Consider the following 21,417-nt stretch of genomic DNA (forward strand, 5'->3'; position numbering starts at 1 on the left):
AAAAGACTCTTTTCTTTTTATTTCTTATCAATATACAATTCAGGGACTTTCCTTTTTTGAAACAGTGTTCAGTGTTTTTGTTTGCCTTCATTTTCAAAAGCCTAAAAGTGTTCAATCTGTGGTCTGTCTATTTTTGCAAGTGTTTTCAGTATAAAATGTTTTATGACACAGTAAAAACCGAACTTAACCACAGCCACAGCACCATAGCAGCTCACTATGGTAAAACCAGAAACAGATTCACATGCCACTACATGATCTCCTATTTGGCCACTGGCCCTTTTTTCACAATCTCCTGGAGTAAGAAACTTGAAAGGGTGTGTGAGCTTGATCAGCAGGACTGGCCAGCAACAATTTTTGACGTACTACTCAGACTATGAGTACACATAAAGTAAACTCTCATACCCGTTTCCAAAACTACAGGCATTGCACGTAGGCCAATGTGATGTCACAAGAGAACAACTGTCTCTGTTGTTTGAATGAGAGAGGATCTGCTGTTCTGTCATTTCATCTGTGTCTGCTGTCCAACAGCATGCAATCACCACACATATATGTATAATATATAATGTCAAAAGTAACATCCACATATAGCGTTGACCCACATTTCCTTCTTTTCTAACTATTATGTTCAGAAATATCTTCCTGGCCTGATATTTTTCTCCTCACCCCCTGTTACACTTCAACAGAAAAGTGCACAAAGGTCATAACTACAACAGTAGGAAACTAAATATTTTAAGCCAGCCAATTTTTGCTCACTATTGTTTGAAATTTGGAGCCATTTATATACACAATATATCTCAAACGTTACTTTCTCACCCTTGATAGTGTTTTATGAGGCAAATACCTTGAATTTGAGGGAAATTGCCCTTTGCCCCCGACTATTTCTGACACTGATCACTACTTATCCGCCAGGTATTATATAATCAGCCTTAATCTGCTACGACTCGGAGGGCTGTTGCAGTGCATGCATGCTTGCTTGCAGAAACAGCCACATGGACCCTCACTCACAGTTGTTCACACAGAGCCCTCCCCCAGCCACATGGACACCGCTGAACTATGTACATGGTTAAGCGGCTCTGGTAGCCAGCTGCTGTAAGGAACTCATATTCTCACTTACCAAAATATTGAGAATCTGTCTATTAGCCATCTGTCCTCACATAAGAAAGTTATTGATAAAAAAGCCCCACAATACGATTTTCTTTTAGCTAAGATTTCGTCTGAATCATTTTAATACTACTTTACAAAGTTTCATGCACAAACCATAAAACAATGTAACCCTGCATCAATCATTGTGGCCGCTAGGTGGTAGAAGAAATCCAATACAAGCTGAAAACCACAAAGCCTTGACAAAATGTTGGTATTGCTAATGTAAGCGAATAGTTGCCCTCGTACTCATGCTGCATGTGAGCAATATTAAAACCTCACTGCAGTTGTGTTTCTGGACACTTGACGGATCTAACGCCGACACTCAATAACGTTTTTGCTCTGTTTTTGGTCTCAACCTGAGAAAATATGTGGGCTGTTCATTTGGAGATGAATGTTAGTCCAATAATGACTCTCTTTTAGCTTTATCTTAGGTCTCCACCAACTCCTGAGGGAAAGAAATGTCCCTTTAGCTGCTACATGCTCTAATATGTTCACCAGCTAGTCGCTAACTGTCTCTGTCTGCTGATTGGTGCTGAGCAGGTAACGGAAATTGTTTTCCACAAGCAACTCTTTTCACATTGGCTCATTGTTTTCACATTGTCATTTAATAGAAACATATAGATGATAGCTGTTTTAAAATTGGCTGGGAATATTCCTCTCGTGATAGCTTCCAGAGTGTTCATTTGTGGTCTTAATGGTTCTAAAATACGCCTTCACAATGCCATTCAGTGTCACTGTGCAAAAACATCCAGCGCAAATTGGCCTTAATTACAAACCCATCCACAAACACAAGCATGCACATACAGAGTCACCATGTGCAACTCACAAAATAGCTTCGTCTCTTGCTTGCACCATGACACACATACACGCTGACGAAAAAAAACAGACACATACTCGCGCACGTGTTAAGCTGCTGGTCATGTGATAGCTCCTTCCCCTCTTAAAGCTGGGAATCATCAACACAGAGGTAGCACATGCATTCGCAGCGTCTCTTTTCTCTACACGTGCACACACATACACTCACAAGCAGTTCCCCTTTTATCACTCAACACATTCCCCAACATTTAAACAGGAAGACACCAAGAAGTTAAGAGTGCAGCGTCTGTTGTAACAGAACACAATGTGAAAGTGAATCCTTTTGTTTCAACTGTTTGGCTAATTCAACTCGTGATCATTGCTGCGACCAGTGCGCTTTGGTGAAAACCTCGGAGATCCAAAGCAATGCTGTCAAACAGTAACAACCGCTCTCCTTTCATTTACTTCAAATCAGCTGTTTGTAAAAAAGAAGCCCGAGAAAATTCCCACTGAAATCATTAACTAAATTGACCTCCTTGTGAGAATGAACCGAAGTCCTGACTGCAATGAAACCCACTGAAATGTGTTGCTTTTAAACGTAATTAAATGCACTTGTGCCGTGTAACAACAAATCTCACCTTTGCAGCAGAGAGAGTGAGCAGAGATGACGTTCTTCTCCTCCTCAGTTCCACGCACTTTCTCAGCTTACAGATCTGGTGGCCGGTGCTGCGATTGAGGCAGCAACTGCACTGGCCACAGCTGATCTTCCTCTGGCATGGCTCACACGTCCCACACCTGCTCCGCTTCTTCTTCTCCTTCTTCTGTGCTTTCAGAGCGGTCCAGGAGGGAAAGCAGGCCCCTTCTGGCCCCCAGGATCCAGGTAGAAGAGAGGGACTCGACTCCCCGTACCCTGTCTCTGATTCAGTGTCAAAAGAAAAAGAGGAGCGTGTGCTTTCTGAGCTGCAGGAGAAGGTGAAGCTGCTGTCCAGAGAAGGAGTCGAGATCTTCGGCACTGGGTCCGGTTCGCCATCCTTGCTGAGGTTTGGTTGACACTCAGCTGTAAGGGCATCTGAGCTCAGGTGAGGAACGGGTGACACTGACGGCGACGGTTTGTCTTTCTGGCTGTGGTGCTCGAACGTCTCTCGATCAGATTCACTATCTTTGGTCTGCGTCTCTGCTGGTGTGCAAGCTTGTTCCTCTTCCAGAGGAGAATGGATCGTTGGGCTTTGCAGTTGGTGCGGTTCCCCATGGCTTGAATCCTTCAAGAACCTGGGTTTGAAGGAGTCACTACGGATAATAACCGGCGTGTTTCTTTTTACTAGAACAGTCTGGACCATCAGGGCAGTTTCAGCGACAACTGAGGACCCTGTGGATTGAATTTTAGCACCATGAATGGTTGGTTGCATGTCCGTCTTACCCTGGTTTAGAAACTCTGGCTCAGGTGCCTCTGAGGTGGAGGGGGCTTTGGTGGGATTTGAGGTAGCTGCGTTGGAGACAAATAGCTCACATACAGGTGACTCTGACTGTGCTGTCAGTCCATTGTTAGAGTGAGGTGGATCAGGAGGTTGGGAGACTGGAGTGCTGGGTCTGGAGTCAGCAGGATTGATGGAAACATCAGTCTCCTGTTTGTTTTCCCCTCTCTTACAATTACCCAGCTCCTCAGCAATCTCCTCCATCTCTTCCACAGTCTCCTTTTGTCTCTCAACAGGTTTCTCTTCCTCCAAACTCTCTTCTCTCTCATGATTTTTCTTTTCTTTTCTCTCAGTGGCAACTATCCCTCTTTTATCCGTCCTATTTTCTTTTAAACCCAACACGTTATCTTCCTCTTGATGGACAGTAAACACATCATCTTGCTTACCATCACTGGCATGATCGCGCTTATTTTCAAGGATAGATGAACTGCCATTCACCTCACAGCCGGCCCGCACCCCTGGTGAGCCAATACTCTTCAGCACAGAGGGACTATCTTTACTTCTGTCACCGCAGAGTTTGAGCTGTCCATCAGCATCATCACACACCCCAGTCACACACCTCAGGTCACCTTCACTGTCATGATTGAGAGTGTTTTTGTCTTGCTGGGTTATAGAACTGTCACAGCTGCACTGCACACAGTCTTCCAGTACGTCGTTACACGGTGGCGAATCCGCTTTGAGAGGGCTTCCCTCTTTAGCATTGTTGTCTCCCAGACCATGATCTGTGATTCTCAAAGGGACTTCAAAATCAGTCTTTAGAGAGACTGGAAGTATTTCTTCTGCATCACAGGTGTCCAGATTCTCATTTTCCTCATCAAGAGTTGAATCGTTATCGTTGGTGCTGGTGCTTGAAAGCTTGTTTCTTGTGTTTCCTTGTTGGGATGCAGCTCGTTTCCCTGCGACCCCTCTGTTGTTTCTCCCCCCTCTGCAAGGTCTAGGAGGCTGGCAGGGATTAACAGACACCAGGGTGCCACGCAGGGACTTCCTTCGCCCTAGGGGGTCTTGTAACTCGCCACAGTGGTCAGGCAGATTGCTCGGCCGTCTAAGCCTTGCAGATCCTGTTACGTTTACAGTACGGTTAACTCTGCCAGCCGACCTCCCAGGGCCCTGACTTGCTGGCCCACTAACCGCTCTTCCACGGTGGCTTCGGCCCGACGGCTCCTGGGCCTTGGCTGTTGACCTTTTGGGTTCTGCAGGTGTTTTCTGGGGCTTCTCTGTGGCTTTTCCCTTGGGTTTGTTTGAGTTACAGGTTTGCCTCTTGGTACTTATCACCTTCTGGACATTTTTTCTCTGAGCAGGTGTCTGTCTCCTGGTGCGTTTGGTAGTAGCAGGCATGGCTGAGCGTGTGGAGGGGAGGATTACTTGTAGCCAGCATGGGAGCCAGGTGAATGTTTATCTTTTGCACCGCACAATTTAATTTATTTTTTAAAAACCTTCCTCTTCTGCGTTTTACTCTTAAACTAAAAATTATGATGCTGTCATTATCGTGTATTTGCAGTGCATGATCTGTGAAGACAGAGTAAACAGAAGGAAAATGAAAACACAAATAGTCTGAGCATGTTTAAATGTATTTTCAGTGTAATAAAGACATAACTATTGGCAAAAAAAAAAAGAAACACACTCAAAGACATCAGATACAATTTCATGACTGCCAGCATACAAGTACAATATATAAATGTATAGACTTATTGTTGTTTACTTTGTCTGCTGGAAATGACACTTTTGCCCCGCCTGAAAGATCCACTTGGAAGATTGACGTGGAAAACGAAAATCCAATGCACTTATACACAATATCATATTTCAATAACAAATATAAAATCACAAGACATTTAGGAGTGACTAAGACGGCTCAAACAGTTTAAAGGGCAGGCGCGTTGAGGGGTGGGCTGGAGCCGGAGGTCGGATCCTGTTTTCGTCTCTGTGCCTGGCGGAAGAGCGCTTTATTACCGTGTAAAAACGCCTTCAGCGCCGCTGTTTATTATTATCTTTGCACTTGACCGCTGTCGTCCATCGCGCCGTGTGGATGTGGGTCGTTTCGTCGCCCGTGAGGTTTTATTTACTCGTTTACGGCTGAAATGCTTTACATACCAGAGAGCGACAGTTGCACTGTCTGAACTGCTAATAATACTCCGCTCCAGCGAGACAGCGAGACCTTGTATTGGTTTCCCTCCTCGGCAAATATAGACTGCTGGCAAGTTCAATCCTCTCTCGACGGTGACACATGATCAAAGCACCGACGTGGACACACACGCACACACACTGAGCGGAATAGTTGTTTTTCAGCGTGCACCGTGTAGTATTTGCGGAGCACGACACCCGTTTAAAACGTAAATCCCTCCTAATGTCAATCCATCCAGGGCAGCCCCGCTCACTCTCTCCCTCCACCACCAGACGCAACCCTACGGTCTCCTCTGGCCAGAAAAAACGCGTCGTCTGCACTGGAGGGAGGAGTGGGGAGGAAAACCCGGGATGGAGTCGCGTTCGAACCTTCGCGAGTGACGTTCGAACGAACAGTCGCCGGGTTCGTCCGAGTGTTCGCGGATCGAACCGCAGCGGTGCGCTCAACACGATGGTAATGACTCATTAATAATTCATCGTAAACGTTACATTCATATCAGCAGGCCAGCTGGCTTTTTTTTCTAAAGACGCTAAATAAAAAATAAAAAATGTAATAATATAATATTTACGTTGTTATAATAATCATTACATCATTTTGCAAACATCTCATCAGCGACGCACGTTGTCATAAACACGTTACGCAGTTAAATCCCCCCCCCCGCCCCCCTCCGTCTGCTTCAACCCGCGTCATCACCGTGCGACTGTTTTTTAGGTCAGATGTAGTCAGTCTGCAACGGGCGAAGGGCACAAGTGCGTTACGTGAATCCTAAAAGTGCCTCTGGTTGGTTCAAGGCTTCAATTAGTGTTTTATCTGGTGTTCAACCGAAACAGGTAACGCGATATTTTAAGTAACGTCAACGTTAGTGAAACGAGAGCAGCTGCAGACTCAGTGAATGTGATAATTTGAAGCTACTGTTTTGGACAGACCCTCCACTTGTGTGCCTCTGACAGCTTTGATTATCTTGTGAGTATCAGCCTTCAGTCTCGTGTCTAAACCCTGACAGTTGTGTCCCGTTGTAAAGCAGCATGACTTATCAGCAACCACACAGCAATGGGACAGTCTGGTTTGACCATAAATACATTTGTCAGGATGATGTTACATTCTGATAACCACATGTGCATTTACAGATTTTTTTTTTCCCCCAAACTGCACAGTCATGGATGTGGCAGATTCCTGAGCAGGAAGGATGACATCAGAGGCTGCGGTCTCCACATCTCCTGCCATAACCAGCAGCAAACCTGCAAAGAGGGACTACTACTTCCTTCGCTCCTTTGCAGCTGGAGGTAGGATCTGACATCAGTTTGTTGCATCAGTTTAAGGTCTGTGATGATTTACACGAGGTAGACCGGGAGGACACAGTTTCAAGCCTTTGCAAACTTTGTTAACTTTCTCCCTCCATCTTTTGTGACCCAGAATCTGACACAGCCTCCCTACTGATCTTGATTGTACTGTCTGTACTTAATTTGTGCGGCTGTGGCACATGAGGTAGAGCGCTTGTCCCGTAACCACAAGGTTGGTGGTTCAAACCCCTCTACCGGCAACATGCCGAGGTGTCCTTGAGCAAGACACCTAACCCCAAGTTGCTCCCCGGGCGCTTCATTGCAGCCCACTGCTCCTCCGGGATGGGTTAAATGCAGAGAAAAAATTTCCCCATTGTGGGACTAATAAAGGCTTAATTATTATTATTATTATTATTATTATTATTATTATTATTTGGTTGCTTCATCAGAACCTCTGGAGCTTGGCAAGAAAAGATAGAACGTCCATTCAAAGAGCATTAAAGACACTTAATCATGACTTCACATACTCAACATCATTGTAAACATAGCACATAAGTATGAGTACTTTGTTACAACATTTATAATTATTCACATTCTTTATCCTTAAAGCATGCTTTTCTACTTTTATCACAACAGCACATCCTACAGTTGGCTTGTTGACTGTTACATTTGCTCCCCTTTTATCTGACTGTTAGCTACTTTATAACACTTGTATGACGACCAACGCTACCCTTATAGTTCCAAGTGTAATTAATCACCTCTCGATAAATGATGAGCCTATTTCAATGCCAGATTCACTCAAGACAAATACAAAAAACACTACTAACCATTCTCCTGTGGTGACATGAAAGGTTGAAATTAGCAATTAAACATTTTAATAATAAATGGGTTGATGCCGTGTTTCTCTGTTTTTGATCAGGTGTTGCAGGATGCTGTGCCAAGAGTACCATTGCTCCTCTGGACAGAATAAAGATTCTTCTCCAAGCCCAGAACCCCCACTACAAACATCTAGGTAGAAACATCAGCAGCCAAACATGGAATGCCACTTAGTCTTTGTTTTCACACATCTTTGTCACATGAGTGAAACTTCTGGTCTTTCTTTGCAGGAGTGTTTTCCACTCTTAAAGCTGTGCCACAGAAAGAAGGCTTCCTTGGCTTGTACAAGGGTAACGGGGCAATGATGGTCAGGATATTTCCTTATGGAGCCATCCAGTTCATGGCCTTCGACAAGTATAAAAAGGTGCGGTGTGTACTTAGGTTTGGAATAACACTTTGAAATGGCAATGTTATAAATACTGGGTGATAGTAAAACCGATGGCAGCAGTTGTCTAGGGAAATGTGAAATGCTTTTATGCTGTTACTGTATGTGGCTTTTGCTATAATGACATTTAGCTATAGTCAAAGTGTACCAGTGACATGTCTGTGCATTGTTACTATTGGTGAAACTGTTGACCTTTGTTTCCTTTCTTTACAGCTTCTAAGTAAACAGATTGGGATCTCTGGACACATCCACCGCCTCATGGCGGGATCACTGGCAGGTATCTACCTTTCTCGCTGATAAGAATTGCCTTTTAAGTCGTTGTCAGTTATATAAATCCTGTACTGTATTGGCATTGAAATTGTGCCTTTTAACTTTTTCTTCCTTTTATTTTTGATGTTTGACATTTTTTTCTTTGCTACACTTGACTGGTTACATTTGTCACCTTGGTACAAACTTTCTCATAATGTGACAAAAACTGTATCAACACAATGCAAGTGAGCGTCACGCCTTGTTATTGTGTGTTAATAGATCTTTAAAAAAATATATTGAAGTGGTCAGGCTCACAGTTGGCTTGCATCAGTATAAAGAGATTGAGAAAGTGGAAAGTCCGTCACATGAAATTAAATACAGCTACAATGAGTGAGTGCTTAATCTGCGTAAATCCTGTTGAAGCATAACCATAACCATTATCATACGTATGTTGTGTTATTAGGGATGACTGCGGTGATATGCACCTACCCTCTGGATGTGATCCGAGCCAGACTGGCCTTCCAGGTGACAGGAGATCATCGCTACACTGGAATCGCCAATGCCTTCCACACCATCTACCTTAAGGTAGTGTGCTAGGGTTCAAGTTCTCAAACAAGCAACACGGTCTTCACAGACATTATAGCCTTTTATCAAAAATACATGAAAACTTAGGTTTTCCTGTTGATATCGTAAATAATTTAAATGTATCTTCCTCATGCACTCTGGCCTGTTTTTCTTTTTTTTGTCCAGGAGGGGGGCGTCTTGGGCTTCTATAGGGGACTCGTTCCAACACTTATTGGGATGGCCCCTTATGCAGGTGATTACTGAGATTATTTTGCAGAGATTGATACCAGCTTTTGGTTATGATCCAAGATTGCTGAGCAGAACCACATAAGATGTCCTCCATTAGCTTGACTCTTTGTCTCCCGTCCGCTTTTACCCCCCAGGTTTCTCATTCTTCACCTTTGGCACCCTGAAGAGCCTCGGCTTGAAACATTTCCCAGAGCAGCTGGGACGCCCCTCCTCAGACAACCCTAATGTCCACATTCTGAAAACACACGTTAACCTGCTCTGTGGAGGGGTTGCCGGTGCCATCGCTCAGACAATATCGTAAGTGCTGTCGGCAGGAAGCCTACAAGCATCAGGCTGACAAAGTTTGCTATGGATCCCACTGACTAATTAATGTTTGATGTGTCACATTGTGCCTTTTCTCTCTAGGTACCCCTTGGATGTGGCTAGGAGAAGAATGCAGTTAGGGTCCGTGCTCCCTGACTCTGAGAAATGTGTGTAAGTATCACCAATGTTCCCACTCTCCATAATCTGTTATACTGTATTCTGCAGCTGCACAAATCCTTTGCTCTTAGATATCTTGGTATCACTGAAGAATATTGTTGTGAAAAAACAACAACAAAGACACAAATGGTTGCTTTAGTATTTTGCTCTCATTTGGTCTGATTCAATTTGGGAGTTTTGCCGTGAAACTATAATCTTATTGGTGATCCTTTAAAAGATAAATAAAGGAGAACTAATTGTAAGAGTCTGCTGTGATATTCAGGGGAATGATAGAGATGAAAGCTGCTCATACTACACAGTGCTGATGAAGTAATAGGTCAAGTGCTCATCTAGCTAGAGGATTAATTGGTACTGAAGAAGTCGTTCCTGATTTTATGTCTAATTGGTGGAGTTTCCTCGGGTAAGTTGTCCTGCGCTCTCTGTAATATGGGCTCCTTAATGAATAATGTTTGGTCCCTGTTTCTTTATTCTTTAAAATCCGAGTTTGAATTGAAGTGTTTTGGAATAGTTGATTCCACATTTGGTTTTATAAGCAGACTTTGATGATGAAGTGCGTGCTTGCAGCTCGAGAGAGAACTCCAGAGGGTCGGCGGGCTGTTTTTATTAGATAATATTTTAAAGCCCAAAACTTCAACGGGCATAATCGCAGCTGAGCTGTAAAACTACAACAACATACTGTTCATACCAGTTCAATAACACAATGCCAGTCAAAAACGCGGCTTATTGTTCTTTACATTACAGTCATTTAGCAGACGCTTTTATCCAAAGCGACTTACAATCAGTAGTATATTACATATCATTCACCCATTCACACACTGATGACAGGCTACCATGCAAGGTGCCACCATCAGACTAGCATGAACTAACATTGAACTAACATTCATGCAACATCCAGTCCACACCGATGGCAAACCTTCGGGAGCAACTTGGGGTTAAGTGTCTTGCCCAAGGACACATCGACTGCCGAAGCCGGGTATCGAACCACCGACCCTCTGATTGGAGAACTACCTTGCTCTCCACTATGCCACAGCCGCCCCATTGTTCTTGCATTATGTTCTTCTCCTTGATATTTAAGAGGAACACATTCAGAAGGTTCAGTCAATACATCAGTGCCTTAGAAGGTAATTTGTCTCCTAGTTTGTTTGTGTTTTATATTGCTGCTGTTCATCAGCAGGGTTTAGATCCCCATAGCACAGGCAAACCTCAACAACAAACACGTTGATTTATCATGCCTGTAATGTCAATAATTAAAACAAATATGCAAAATGTAATACTTATCAGCTCAACAAAAAGGAATTTGCTTTGGTGAGCTCATAAAAACAACAACAACATCAACACACACAGCAAAAACCATAAACAGTAGATTTCTCTGTTTGTTTTCTGTAATTCTAAAAAGTGTTTGATTTCTTGTCTTGCCCTGAACAGATCACTGAGCAAGACCCTGAAGTACGTGTATAATGAGTACGGGGTCAAGAAGGGATTGTACCGAGGCCTTTCTCTCAACTACATCCGCTGTGTCCCCTCCCAGGCCGTCGCCTTCACCACCTATGAGTTCATGAAGCAGACCCTCCACCTGAACTAGTCGCTGTTTTCATAACCTCAGAGTTGAACCTGGGCCTGTCCGCTCCGAGTCATTAAGCAGATCAACCTAAATGCTTCCAATCGTAGAGTAATCGGATGCTCACTCGCTATATGTCTTAAACTCTTCGGTGTGGGAATCACCTGGGAGGTCAGTAAACGCTGAAGAAGGAAACGGGATATCTGGCAGTAAGGGACTCCGTGTCTGTCCTATTTCATTCCTTCTTACTTCCTGCTTTTGTGTGCCGACACAAAAACACACGACATGTGGCCTCATTCACACAGAAGTGGTTTAAAGATGGACTCCAGCTTAAAATGATCAAATTTGCGGTGTCTTTCTCAACAGATTCTTTACAAAGAAGGGAACTCGGTGAAATGCATTATCATACGTTCCTCTTTTTACAGACTTGGTGATGAAATGCTTGGCTCTTGTTGAAATGTGCCTGGAGATTTAAGTAATCTGATGAATTGTAATGTTTTGTTTCCTCAGAGCTTAGCGTGTCTTTAAAATTTAGTGTGCAGGTTTTGGGTGCAATTACTTTAGAGCGTCTTTCTCTTTGTCCTCTACACAGATCTTAAATTAATTTAATCAACCTGCAGGTTTTCTTAAAGATATGCAGTTACTGAGGTGGCACATGATTTCGGTTTATACAATTTAAAATGTTATTGCCAAACCTTGTATTAGAGCAGTTTCTGTTTGTGTTTTATCTGATGAAAAAACTTTCTTTTTGTGTTATTGTGCACTCAGATTATTTTAGTCTGTAGATGTAATAATATTGATTTATGTACATCAGCAGTGATCAGAAAGATATTTTGAGTTGAAGGTGTTATTATTTTACCATGATATGGATGTAGGTCTGACATGTCTGGAGGGACGTAAAGGGACTCAGGAGAAATTTGCACTTAGTCAATGTAGCTTTTTCTTCATTTATTTATTGATTTAATGTCCTGTTGCCACTGGGTGGCAGCATTGAATATGAATTGTATTATTCACCTTCAGAGCTGGAGACGGCATTCATAAGCATCTCATACATCTCTCTACAAAGAAAGTCACCACATAGTGAGTATAATATACGCAGTGTTTTTAACCCAGTTCAGCCGAAACTTCCAACTACTCACGAGAGCTTCTGTATGGCTTTTTAAAATTATTGCCCCAGAAACGCTCAACGCGATTTACTGAATGAAATAGTATCTTAACCGCTTTCAATCTAAAGTGCACCGCTGGCCTTCATGTTAACGTGAACCTCGTCAGCATCCTTCTTTTTTCAGCCTCTTGTCTTCCCCTGTGTAAAATGTCTTACTTCACCGGAGTGATTATTGTGTTTTATGTGAGTTTCTTTATATGGTTTCAGTTGATGTCTCCGCTTTTAAATCACTGTATATGAAAGGCTGGAATTGCAAAGAGCGGAACCTTTTTGGATTTGTCTAAAAATGAAGCATGTCTATGTCTATGTACTCATCATAGTTTGCTTATATCTACTAACAAGTCATTTTTTGTCCTCTTAACTTCTCAGATTGTTTCATTTGAATAATTGCTGCAGGCCCAAAGAGGGAAATTTACCCAATATTTCACAAAAAAAGCTAAAAGGAAAGTCTAAACGCCAAACTGTTCAGAAACCATCCACTAATTTTGTCAGATGGTCCCCCAAAAATCTAAAAAAGTCTTGCATACCAGTGGACACCAAACATAATGAGGCGACGTCACATTAATTATGTTATGATATTGAAATATATGAGGAATGCACATGCACCACTGAACACTCTAAAATACATTCACTGTTGGAGGAAGTGGGATGTGGAAAAGGCTTCAGTCAGTCACCTCTCAGCAGCTCCTCAGTTGGACGTTTGCCACCCATCAATCAGAAAAAGAAAATTGCAGGCCAGTTAGATTGTGAGCATGCCTTGTGTGTGCGTGAAGGTGAAGTTAAACAGGGGTACAAGAATCTCACAACATATAATTCTCCCAAATTACCTTGGAAAGTGCTTGTGAATACGACGCCTCTTTGTAAGTCTTGATTGCCAAGTGTATGCAACAATAAATGAGCCACAGTATCAAACTGTGCAGGCTTGAGGGTGTAATCACTCTCACTGGTGATAAGTGGCAGCTAGAGGAAACAAAATATAGTATTCAGCAACATTTCGGCATTTTACGTTGCCACTCATACATGTACAGCACTGCTGTGCTTTCATCCACTGCTCTTTGGATTTCCATCTTTGGTTTCAAGTATATAAACTTTCACTGTTAGTGCTGTTTTATTTTTTTATGTGAACAAAGTCTATCAATCCTTCAAGAACAGATCAGCTCTGTTCCTGCTGCTCACTGTAACAGAGGTTTACTTTATAGGAAGATATTTATATATGTAAATGACTAAGAGTACGCTGTACTGCTACGTTAGATGTGACTGAAAGAAATATATATTTGGAGAATGATTTAACAATGAAAATGCCTTTTTTGTTTGTCAGTTTCTTTCTCTATTTGTACATTTGTTCATTTTTGCCTGCCTTGCTTTTTACAAGTAGTGTCTGAATTACATTACATGTCACCTTCTTTAAAGTACCAACGCTTGTGTCTTTATTTTGTCTGTGAGTGTGAACATTTCCGTGATCTTGTCCAATACTGTCATACCTTTTTTACAAGGAGCAGAAGCTGACCCAGATGTGTTTTAATCTTTTTAAAGAGTTTTTTTTTAATCAAACTTGTGGAGCAGGAAAAAGTTAATTCTGTTTCCCACTTTGAGTTCTACACACAGAGACCCCTGTAAATAGTTTCAGCTGTACCACAGATGCATTTGCATTTATTTCACTGAAGCTGGAAAACACTAGCTGTTGTTGTCCAGTGTCACCTACTGATTTGACTGGTAAATTTGCAGTGTAAAGATGTGTATGTTCTGGTGTTCCTTTTCCCCCCACATCTTCAGTTCAACACAGTAAAACTGCTCAAATGTAAAAACCCTGTGATCTACGATTACAAAACACCCTCCTATTGTTTGCAGACAAAGACTATGCATTTTGATATCAACCCTCTGGCATAGGACACCTGTCCCTGCGGTCACATTCATGTCTGCACATTGGAAATCGCCATTGATAACACATCTAGGAAGGACATATTATATTCTGACCTCATTAACAGTGTGAGGGGCGGAGGAATGTGTCCTGCAACTCCCTCTCCTGCCTGATTTCACACTTTCTTGTTCTGCAACAGAAATTAGGAGAAGTGTACATCAGTGAAATTTAGAGGCGAACATTTCGTTGGTGCTTTTCTGCAGATTTCTTCATCTTCAGAGTTAATTTGTACCTGTGTGACCGCCATGCCTTCCTACACAGTGACTGTTTCCACAGGGAGCCAGTGGTTCGCAGGGACGGATGATTATATCTACATTACTCTGGTGGGAACGGAGGGATGCAGCGAGAGAACGCTGCTGGACAAATCTCTGTACGATGACTTTGAGAGGGGGGCGGTAAGTGACGTTACCCTGCTGTAGAGCTGTGAAGATGACTGTGTTACAAACACAATGCATTTTAAATTCTGTTGATTGGCGAGCATTAACAACTGCGCACAAACGCTGGGTGAGATAGTTTGCATGCTGACATGAAAGAGGAAGATGTTACGACAGGGATGTAACTTGAAGTTGACTCTGAAAATGAATAACTTTTATTTTGGAGGGGAAACATAAATGAGTAGAAAAAAACCTAATTTAAAATTATGTTATCTTTTACATTATACTGCACACTGTTAAGTGTTTTAAAATGAAATAAGTGGAGGTCATTCCACAATGCTACTAAAATGTGTTCTTGACTAATTAAACTGTCACAAATATAACAGAAAGATGAGATATAAGTAGTTTATTATTACATCTGTCTTTACATAGTGTTGACATAAAAACATAAATGCAAGACAATTTAAAGGTAATTAATAAATAAGAGATTAAAACTAAGCAAAGGAAATACTAAAGAGGTGGGGCTTTTTGGAGGTGGGATGAGGTATTAAATTAAAATTTAGCATTATCTTTGCAGTCTTCATAACAGTGTTTTGAATAAACCCATTTTGCCATTGTAATATATTTCCCCTTGCAAACCTGAAAATTAGATTCAAAAAGATAATTAATTAACCTAAATAATTTATTATATAAGATGCTCAACTCACATATGTTAGCTTCCTTCAACTCTCTCTGCATGTGTGAATTCTCACATGTATGTGAATTGCATTTTCACATTAATGTTTTCATCTGGCATTGATATTTTGTGTGAAATGTGTTATACCCCTTCTTCTTAAAAAAACAAAACTAACAATACACACCTGATTCAGTGGGTAAGACTATTTTTTAAGCTTGTTTATTTAGCCCCTGACTAAATTGCAGGTGGACTCTTATGAGGTGAGGGTTGGGGAGGACCTGGGTGAGATTCTGTTGGTGAAGATCGAGAAGAAGAAGTACTGGATGCAGGATGACTGGTACTGCAGGTACATCACAGTCAAGACCCCGTCTGGAGACTACGTGGAGTTCCCCTGCTTCCGCTGGCTGGTGGATGACAAGGAAGTGGTGCTGCGCGATGGAAGAGGTACATCAGTTTATTTTGTTTTGTTTGCCTAACAGACCTCTCTGTCATCAGTCAGAGCTCAGTCCCATCCATCATGTCTTGTGTCTGTTGCAGCACATCTGCCTCAGGATGATAAGACCAGCCTGGTCAAGCAGCACAGACTAAAAGAGCTGGACAGGAGGAGGAAAACCTACAGGCAGGTTCCCTCTGCACATGCAGCGTGTGGTTGTGTGTTAAAGAAGGCCGAGGCGGCTCACTAACATATCTGCCGTCCTCTACAGATGGAAGGAGTGGCAGCCAGGCTTTCCTATGAGCATAGATGCTAACAGACACAAGGATTTGCCCCGGGACATCCAGTTTGACAGTGAGAAGGGAGTGGACTTTGTGCTGAACTACAGTAAGGCGTACGTGCTCCTTCAAACAGTCCGGTGTAGTAAAAGCTTTTAACAGGTTTACAGTAGCTGTCAGGGCCGCTGACGCACCCCCCTCAGTGCAGAACAGAGTGAGTCAGTGGAGCTTTAACCCTCTGAGTTGTTTTCCAGCTTCCATGATGCCATGATCACATGTTGAGCTCCAGCTATTTTCTGTACTCATGAATTTCCTGGAAAAACAGAGGGGTCATTGTGTGTTTATCACCAGGGACATTTGCATTGTGCTTTCATGCAGGAGTGAGAGTCTGCACATAGACACAATAACAAAACAAATCCAAAACAGTTTGCATCACGCAGTACACTGCAAAAATAGCAATGCTTTGAAATATGATAATGATACGTGGACTGGAGAAGTAGGTGAGATGGAAATGAAAGTCATGCAATTTCGCACAGTTAGCTTCAAAGGGGTTGACCAAAATGCTGCATCTTTGTTGACATAAACTATGGTATAATTTAATTTATTTTGCTTTTAAGGTTGCTTCTTTCTGCAAAAAATCATCATAACTATTTAAAATATAACATGTTTAGAGTTCAATTGACATATTAAAAGAACAAGCATCTGATTTCAAATACTGTGATCTTTTTGATTTGAATATGGTGACAAATTTGATGAGGATGAGGATGATGATGATGATGATGATGATGATGATGATGATTATGATGATGACTTTCCAGAATAGAGAACCTGTTTGTGAACCAGTTTATGCACATGTTCCAGTCCTCCTGGAGCGACTTATCTGACTTTGAGAAGATCTTTGTGAGAATCAAAAACACAATCTCAGGTCAGCCTCAAATATGTTATGTTATGTTATGTTATGTTATATTCTGTTGTGTTATGTTATGTTATATTATGTTGTGTTATGTTGTTATATTATTTTATGTTATGTTGTTATATTATTTTATGTTATGTTATGTTATGTTATGTTATGTTATGTTATGTTATGTTATGTTATGTTATATTATGTTGTGTTATGTTATATTATGTTGTGTTATGTTATGTTATGTTATGTTATGTTATGTTGTGTTATATTATGTTATGCTATGTTATGTTATATATTTCATTTTGTTGTATCCAGAGTATGTGATGAAACACTGGAAGGAGGACTTCATGTTTGGGTACCAATTTCTAAACGGCTGCAACCCCGTAATTATCCAAAAGTGCACCAAACTTCCTGACAAGTTTCCTGTCACTCATGAGATGGTTTCTGTCAGCCTGGAGAGGGAGCTGACTCTGGAGCAGGAAATAGAGGTAGACAGCGTCTGTTTCTGTGAACCTTTTCAGCTATGTCTCACTTTAATTCTCCCACTGACGTACTGTGTGAATCAACATTCTGGCTCCAGGCGGGTAACATGTACTTCGCGGACTACGAGGTGTTGGATGGCATCAGTCCTAACACCACTGACCCGTGCACGCTGCAGTACCTGGCAGCTCCGATCTGTCTGCTCTACAAGAACGCTTCAAACAAGATCCTGCCCATAGCCATACAGGTACAGTGGCGCTGAGCAGCAAATGAGGGAAACATTTCAGTACGAATCAATTTATTTCTGCCTCTCCCATGTCCTCCGTGTTTTCCCAGCTTGGGCAGACTCCAGGGAAGGACAACCCGATCTTCCTGCCCACTGATGGTCAGTACGACTGGATGCTGGCGAAGATCTGGGTCCGCTCAGCTGACTTCCAGTACCACCAGACCATCACACACCTGCTCCGGACTCATCTGATGACAGAGGTGTTTGCTGTTGCCATGTACAGGCAGCTCCCAGCCGTTCACCCCGTGTATAAGGTAAAACTCTGACTCCAATAACTGACTGATTGATTCATTTGATTGATTGATTCATGGATTGACTTTCCTTCTCCCAGCTACTTATCCCACATGTTCGTTTTACCATGGCGATCAACACCAAGGCCAGAGAGCAGCTCATCTGTGAGTGCGGCATCTTCGACAAGGTGAGTTTGGGGATGTGGATACAAAAAAAACAAAAAACGTAGTACTCTTAACAGATTCCGAGTTAAAAGCAGCCGAAAAACGAGGAAAATAACCCCAAAAGGCCTTTAACTTCCTCTAATAAAATGACATGTCAAAGTTATATGTAGACTCATGCTGATTCATTGCTTTAAATGGATCATAGTGCATTCAGTAATGGACTCTCAAAAGCACCATCATTAGCTGCAGGAGTAATGAGAGTGATGCTGTATGTTCTCCATCCTCGTAAAGGCAAACGCGACAGGTGGAGGTGGTCACGTCCAGCTGATCCAAAAGGCTTTGAAGTCTCTGACTTTCAGGTCTCTGTGCTTCCCGGATATTATCAAAGCCCGCGGTGTGGACAACAAGGAGGAGCTGCCCACCTACTTCTACAGAGACGACGGCTACAGGGTGTGGGAGGCTACCAAGAGGTGAAGAACAACTCTTTGTAGGAGTTTTTATAGACGGCACTGAAGAACAGTTTGTGTGTTTGAGGGACAGAACACAGCCATAACAAAGGATAAACAGTGTGGGAAGATTTCTACTATTGTGAGTGTGTGTGAGAAGTTTCTCTATACCTCACTTCTGTCTTGTTTTTTTCTGGCAGTTTTGTGTCTGATGTGATGCACATTTACTACGCCAGCGATGAGACGGTGCAGGAAGACGAAGAAATCCAGGCCTTCATTAAAGATGTGTGCAGCTTCGGTATGCAGGACTTCGATCACTGCGGTGGGTTCACGTTACAGAAGTCCTATTTTTTCCTTTAGCATTGCAACAACAATCAAAATGCAGCAACTAACCAATGTTTAAAGTACATTTTCCCGAGGAGAGAAGCAGCTCACTCAACCTTCAATATTTTTATTAGTGTAGGGATTTCCGGAGAAGACAGGTGTGGAAGTGAACGGACAGCGTTACAAATTCATGTCTGTTCTGTTAATGACAACTAGTTTCAGGGTGAAGACACGAAGCCACAGGATGGTGATTGTGTCATTACGGCAGTGTTGTAAAACCTTTTCTGCATTTCTCCATTACCTGCGTTGTGCAACGATATTTCACACAGGGTTTTTTGTACAAATCTAACTTCATTTTGTCAATCTAATCTGTGCACAGAATTTCCAAAGTTCCTGAAATCACGTGAGGAGCTGATCGAGTATCTGACCGTCATTGTGTTCACTGCTTCGGCCCAGCATGCAGCGGTCAACTTTGGACAGGTGAGTAATAGATAATCAGGAACCTAATATTCAATATCTCAAATTGATATGACTCAAGTGAAGTGAGTTCTGAAGGTCCACTGACTGTTGCTGTTTAGGGGAAGAAGTACCAATACCCTCTACTTCAGTTAAACTACCAGAACAACAGCATAAAAACACTCCTTTATTAAAATCCTATTTAAGTAAAAGTACAGAAGAATTATCAGCAAAATGTACTTAAAATATCAAAAGTAACAGAGCCCATGCACCTGGTATTTAATTAGGCATTGCATTATTGGATTGTTAATGCTGATGCATCATGTTTTAACTACTACTATTAACAGTAAGGCAGTTTATTCCAGTGATGAGCGCATCACAAGATAAACCTGAAGGGTCATGAGATTATTTATGCGGCAAGTTTGGAGAAAAAAACGAAGTTCTGCTCCACAAATTTGTATACATTTTTTACATACTTTTCTCAGATTTTTGCTTTTTTGTGAAATAAATGAATATCAATCAAATGAGCACAAACTAGACACAGTTTTTTTTGTAACGGGTCACAATTTCTTTTTGTTTTCACTGGTTTATTATTTAACAATGCATAGCATATTCTGAGTTTATCTGTAATGTAGCTAGTAATTATAGCTGTAGGATAAATGTAGTGGAGTAAAAAGTACATTACTTGAGTGAAAAATTACTACATTAACATTAAGTATCTTTGTGTACATGTGTGTAGTATGACTGGTGTTCCTGGATCCCCAACGCTCCATCTACCATGAGAAAGCCTCCGCCCAACCAGAAAGGCCTGGCAGACGTGAACTTGATCATCGAGAGCCTCCCTGATCGCGGACGATCCAGCTGGCACCTGGGGGCCGTCTGGGCCCTCAGCCAGTACCAGGAGGGAGAGGTACGAAGAGGGCGCCCTGAGTCCGAACACGCAGGCAATCATTCTTACACACAAGTTTTAGGGCGCCTCTTGGCTGAATGAACGGTCTCCTCTCTCTCTCTCTCTTTACAGCTGTACCTGGGAATGTATCCTGACGAGCACTTCATAGAGAAACCAGTGAAGGCGGCCATGGAGACGTTCAGGAAGCAGCTGACGGAGATAAGCAGCTCCATCAAGAAGAGGAACGACGGAAAGAAGCTGCCTTACTACAACATGTCCCCCGACAAAATCCCAAACAGTGTCGCCGTTTGAGGAACAAAATCACGTTTCTGCTTAATATTTAGCAAAAAGCACATTGAAGTTTTGCCAATATCCCTGAACTGTAAGAAAACTCTTTGTCACTCGAGTGTGTTACTTCTATATATAAAAATGTGCTGACAAAAAATATTTTATCAATATTAACCTTTTCATATATTTTGTGACAGTGCCGCTAACAAATCTTGTGACCACAACATTTAAATTCAAAACTCATGGGTTACATTGAAAGACACAAAGCCGTAAAAGTAACTTAATTTTTATTTGGTTGTTCTTTTTAATTCTACATACTTTGTTCAATAATGGGAAATTAAAACTGAAAACACATCAATATTTATTTTAAAAACATAAGTACGTTTACAAATTCTTAACAGTTACTATTCCAAAGCAAATTCACAGACAAACTTGTGGAATGATATCATAAGACAGGGGAACAGTCATATATGTTCAAGTCCAGTCAGTAGTAAACAAATGTAGCTTTATGCAAGTTACACTATTCCCAGACATGATCAAACGTATAAGCGACAGGGTCAAGACAATGTGCTTAATAGGATTATAAAATGGAGAAATCAGGTCATGATGAGAGAGACACGGGAAAGAAAGTGAGAAAGAAAAGCTGCTCACAGAGAGGAACATGTCTGCTTGTTAAAGCGTCCAAATATGGCCTCAAATCTTCTGTCTCAGACTTCATGAAAGGAGCCAGCTCCTATGAGTAGAAAGTAAAAAAAAATCACAATCCACAGTCCATCTTTCATCTTCCATCTCGTTTAAACTACATGTCTAATTATTCCATGTTGTTTATTTGAAAAAAACATGACATGATTAAATGTGATTCTGCAGTTAAATGTCTATATTCTGCACATTTAAGACAAAATTCATCAAGCATTTTAAAAGCAGATATTCACGAC

At 41.8% G+C, this 21,417-nt stretch overlaps 3 protein-coding genes across 3 annotated transcripts in view; 2 read left to right on the forward strand and 1 right to left on the reverse strand.

The window, feature by feature from the left end:
• The window catches only part of tet1 (tet methylcytosine dioxygenase 1), a 28,375-nt gene extending 22,567 nt beyond the window's left edge, over window positions 1-5,808 (reverse strand). The window contains exons 1-2 of the mRNA XM_054599657.1: window positions 5,110-5,808; window positions 2,577-4,916 (exon numbers count right to left, since the gene is read on the reverse strand). Coding sequence (XP_054455632.1) covers window positions 2,577-4,745 — 2,169 coding nt within the window. The 5' untranslated portion in view covers window positions 4,746-4,916; window positions 5,110-5,808. The remainder of the gene's footprint in view (window positions 1-2,576; window positions 4,917-5,109) is intronic.
• A 417-nt stretch (window positions 5,809-6,225) lies between these two features.
• On the forward strand, window positions 6,226-13,730 carry slc25a16 (solute carrier family 25 member 16). The gene is made up of 10 exons (XM_054600166.1): window positions 6,226-6,492; window positions 6,684-6,812; window positions 7,729-7,821; window positions 7,916-8,049; window positions 8,284-8,347; window positions 8,783-8,904; window positions 9,070-9,136; window positions 9,267-9,429; window positions 9,538-9,606; window positions 11,038-13,730. Exons 2-10 carry the CDS (start codon window positions 6,716-6,718, stop codon window positions 11,192-11,194), a joined length of 966 nt encoding a protein of 321 aa, XP_054456141.1. The 5' UTR covers window positions 6,226-6,492; window positions 6,684-6,715; the 3' UTR covers window positions 11,195-13,730.
• A 719-nt stretch (window positions 13,731-14,449) lies between these two features.
• alox5a (arachidonate 5-lipoxygenase a) lies at window positions 14,450-20,523 on the forward strand. The gene is made up of 14 exons (XM_054599763.1): window positions 14,450-14,648; window positions 15,549-15,747; window positions 15,841-15,922; window positions 16,008-16,130; window positions 16,833-16,939; window positions 17,234-17,406; window positions 17,499-17,645; window positions 17,735-17,938; window positions 18,016-18,102; window positions 18,371-18,549; window positions 18,726-18,847; window positions 19,229-19,329; window positions 20,045-20,215; window positions 20,327-20,523. Exons 1-14 carry the CDS (start codon window positions 14,499-14,501, stop codon window positions 20,504-20,506), a joined length of 2,025 nt encoding a protein of 674 aa, XP_054455738.1. The 5' UTR covers window positions 14,450-14,498; the 3' UTR covers window positions 20,507-20,523.
• The last annotated feature ends 894 nt before the right edge of the window (window positions 20,524-21,417 follow it).

The sequence above is a fragment of the Anoplopoma fimbria genome, chromosome 6, assembly GCF_027596085.1.
Source record: "Anoplopoma fimbria isolate UVic2021 breed Golden Eagle Sablefish chromosome 6, Afim_UVic_2022, whole genome shotgun sequence".
In the NCBI taxonomy this organism is placed as follows: domain Eukaryota; kingdom Metazoa; phylum Chordata; class Actinopteri; order Perciformes; family Anoplopomatidae; genus Anoplopoma; species Anoplopoma fimbria.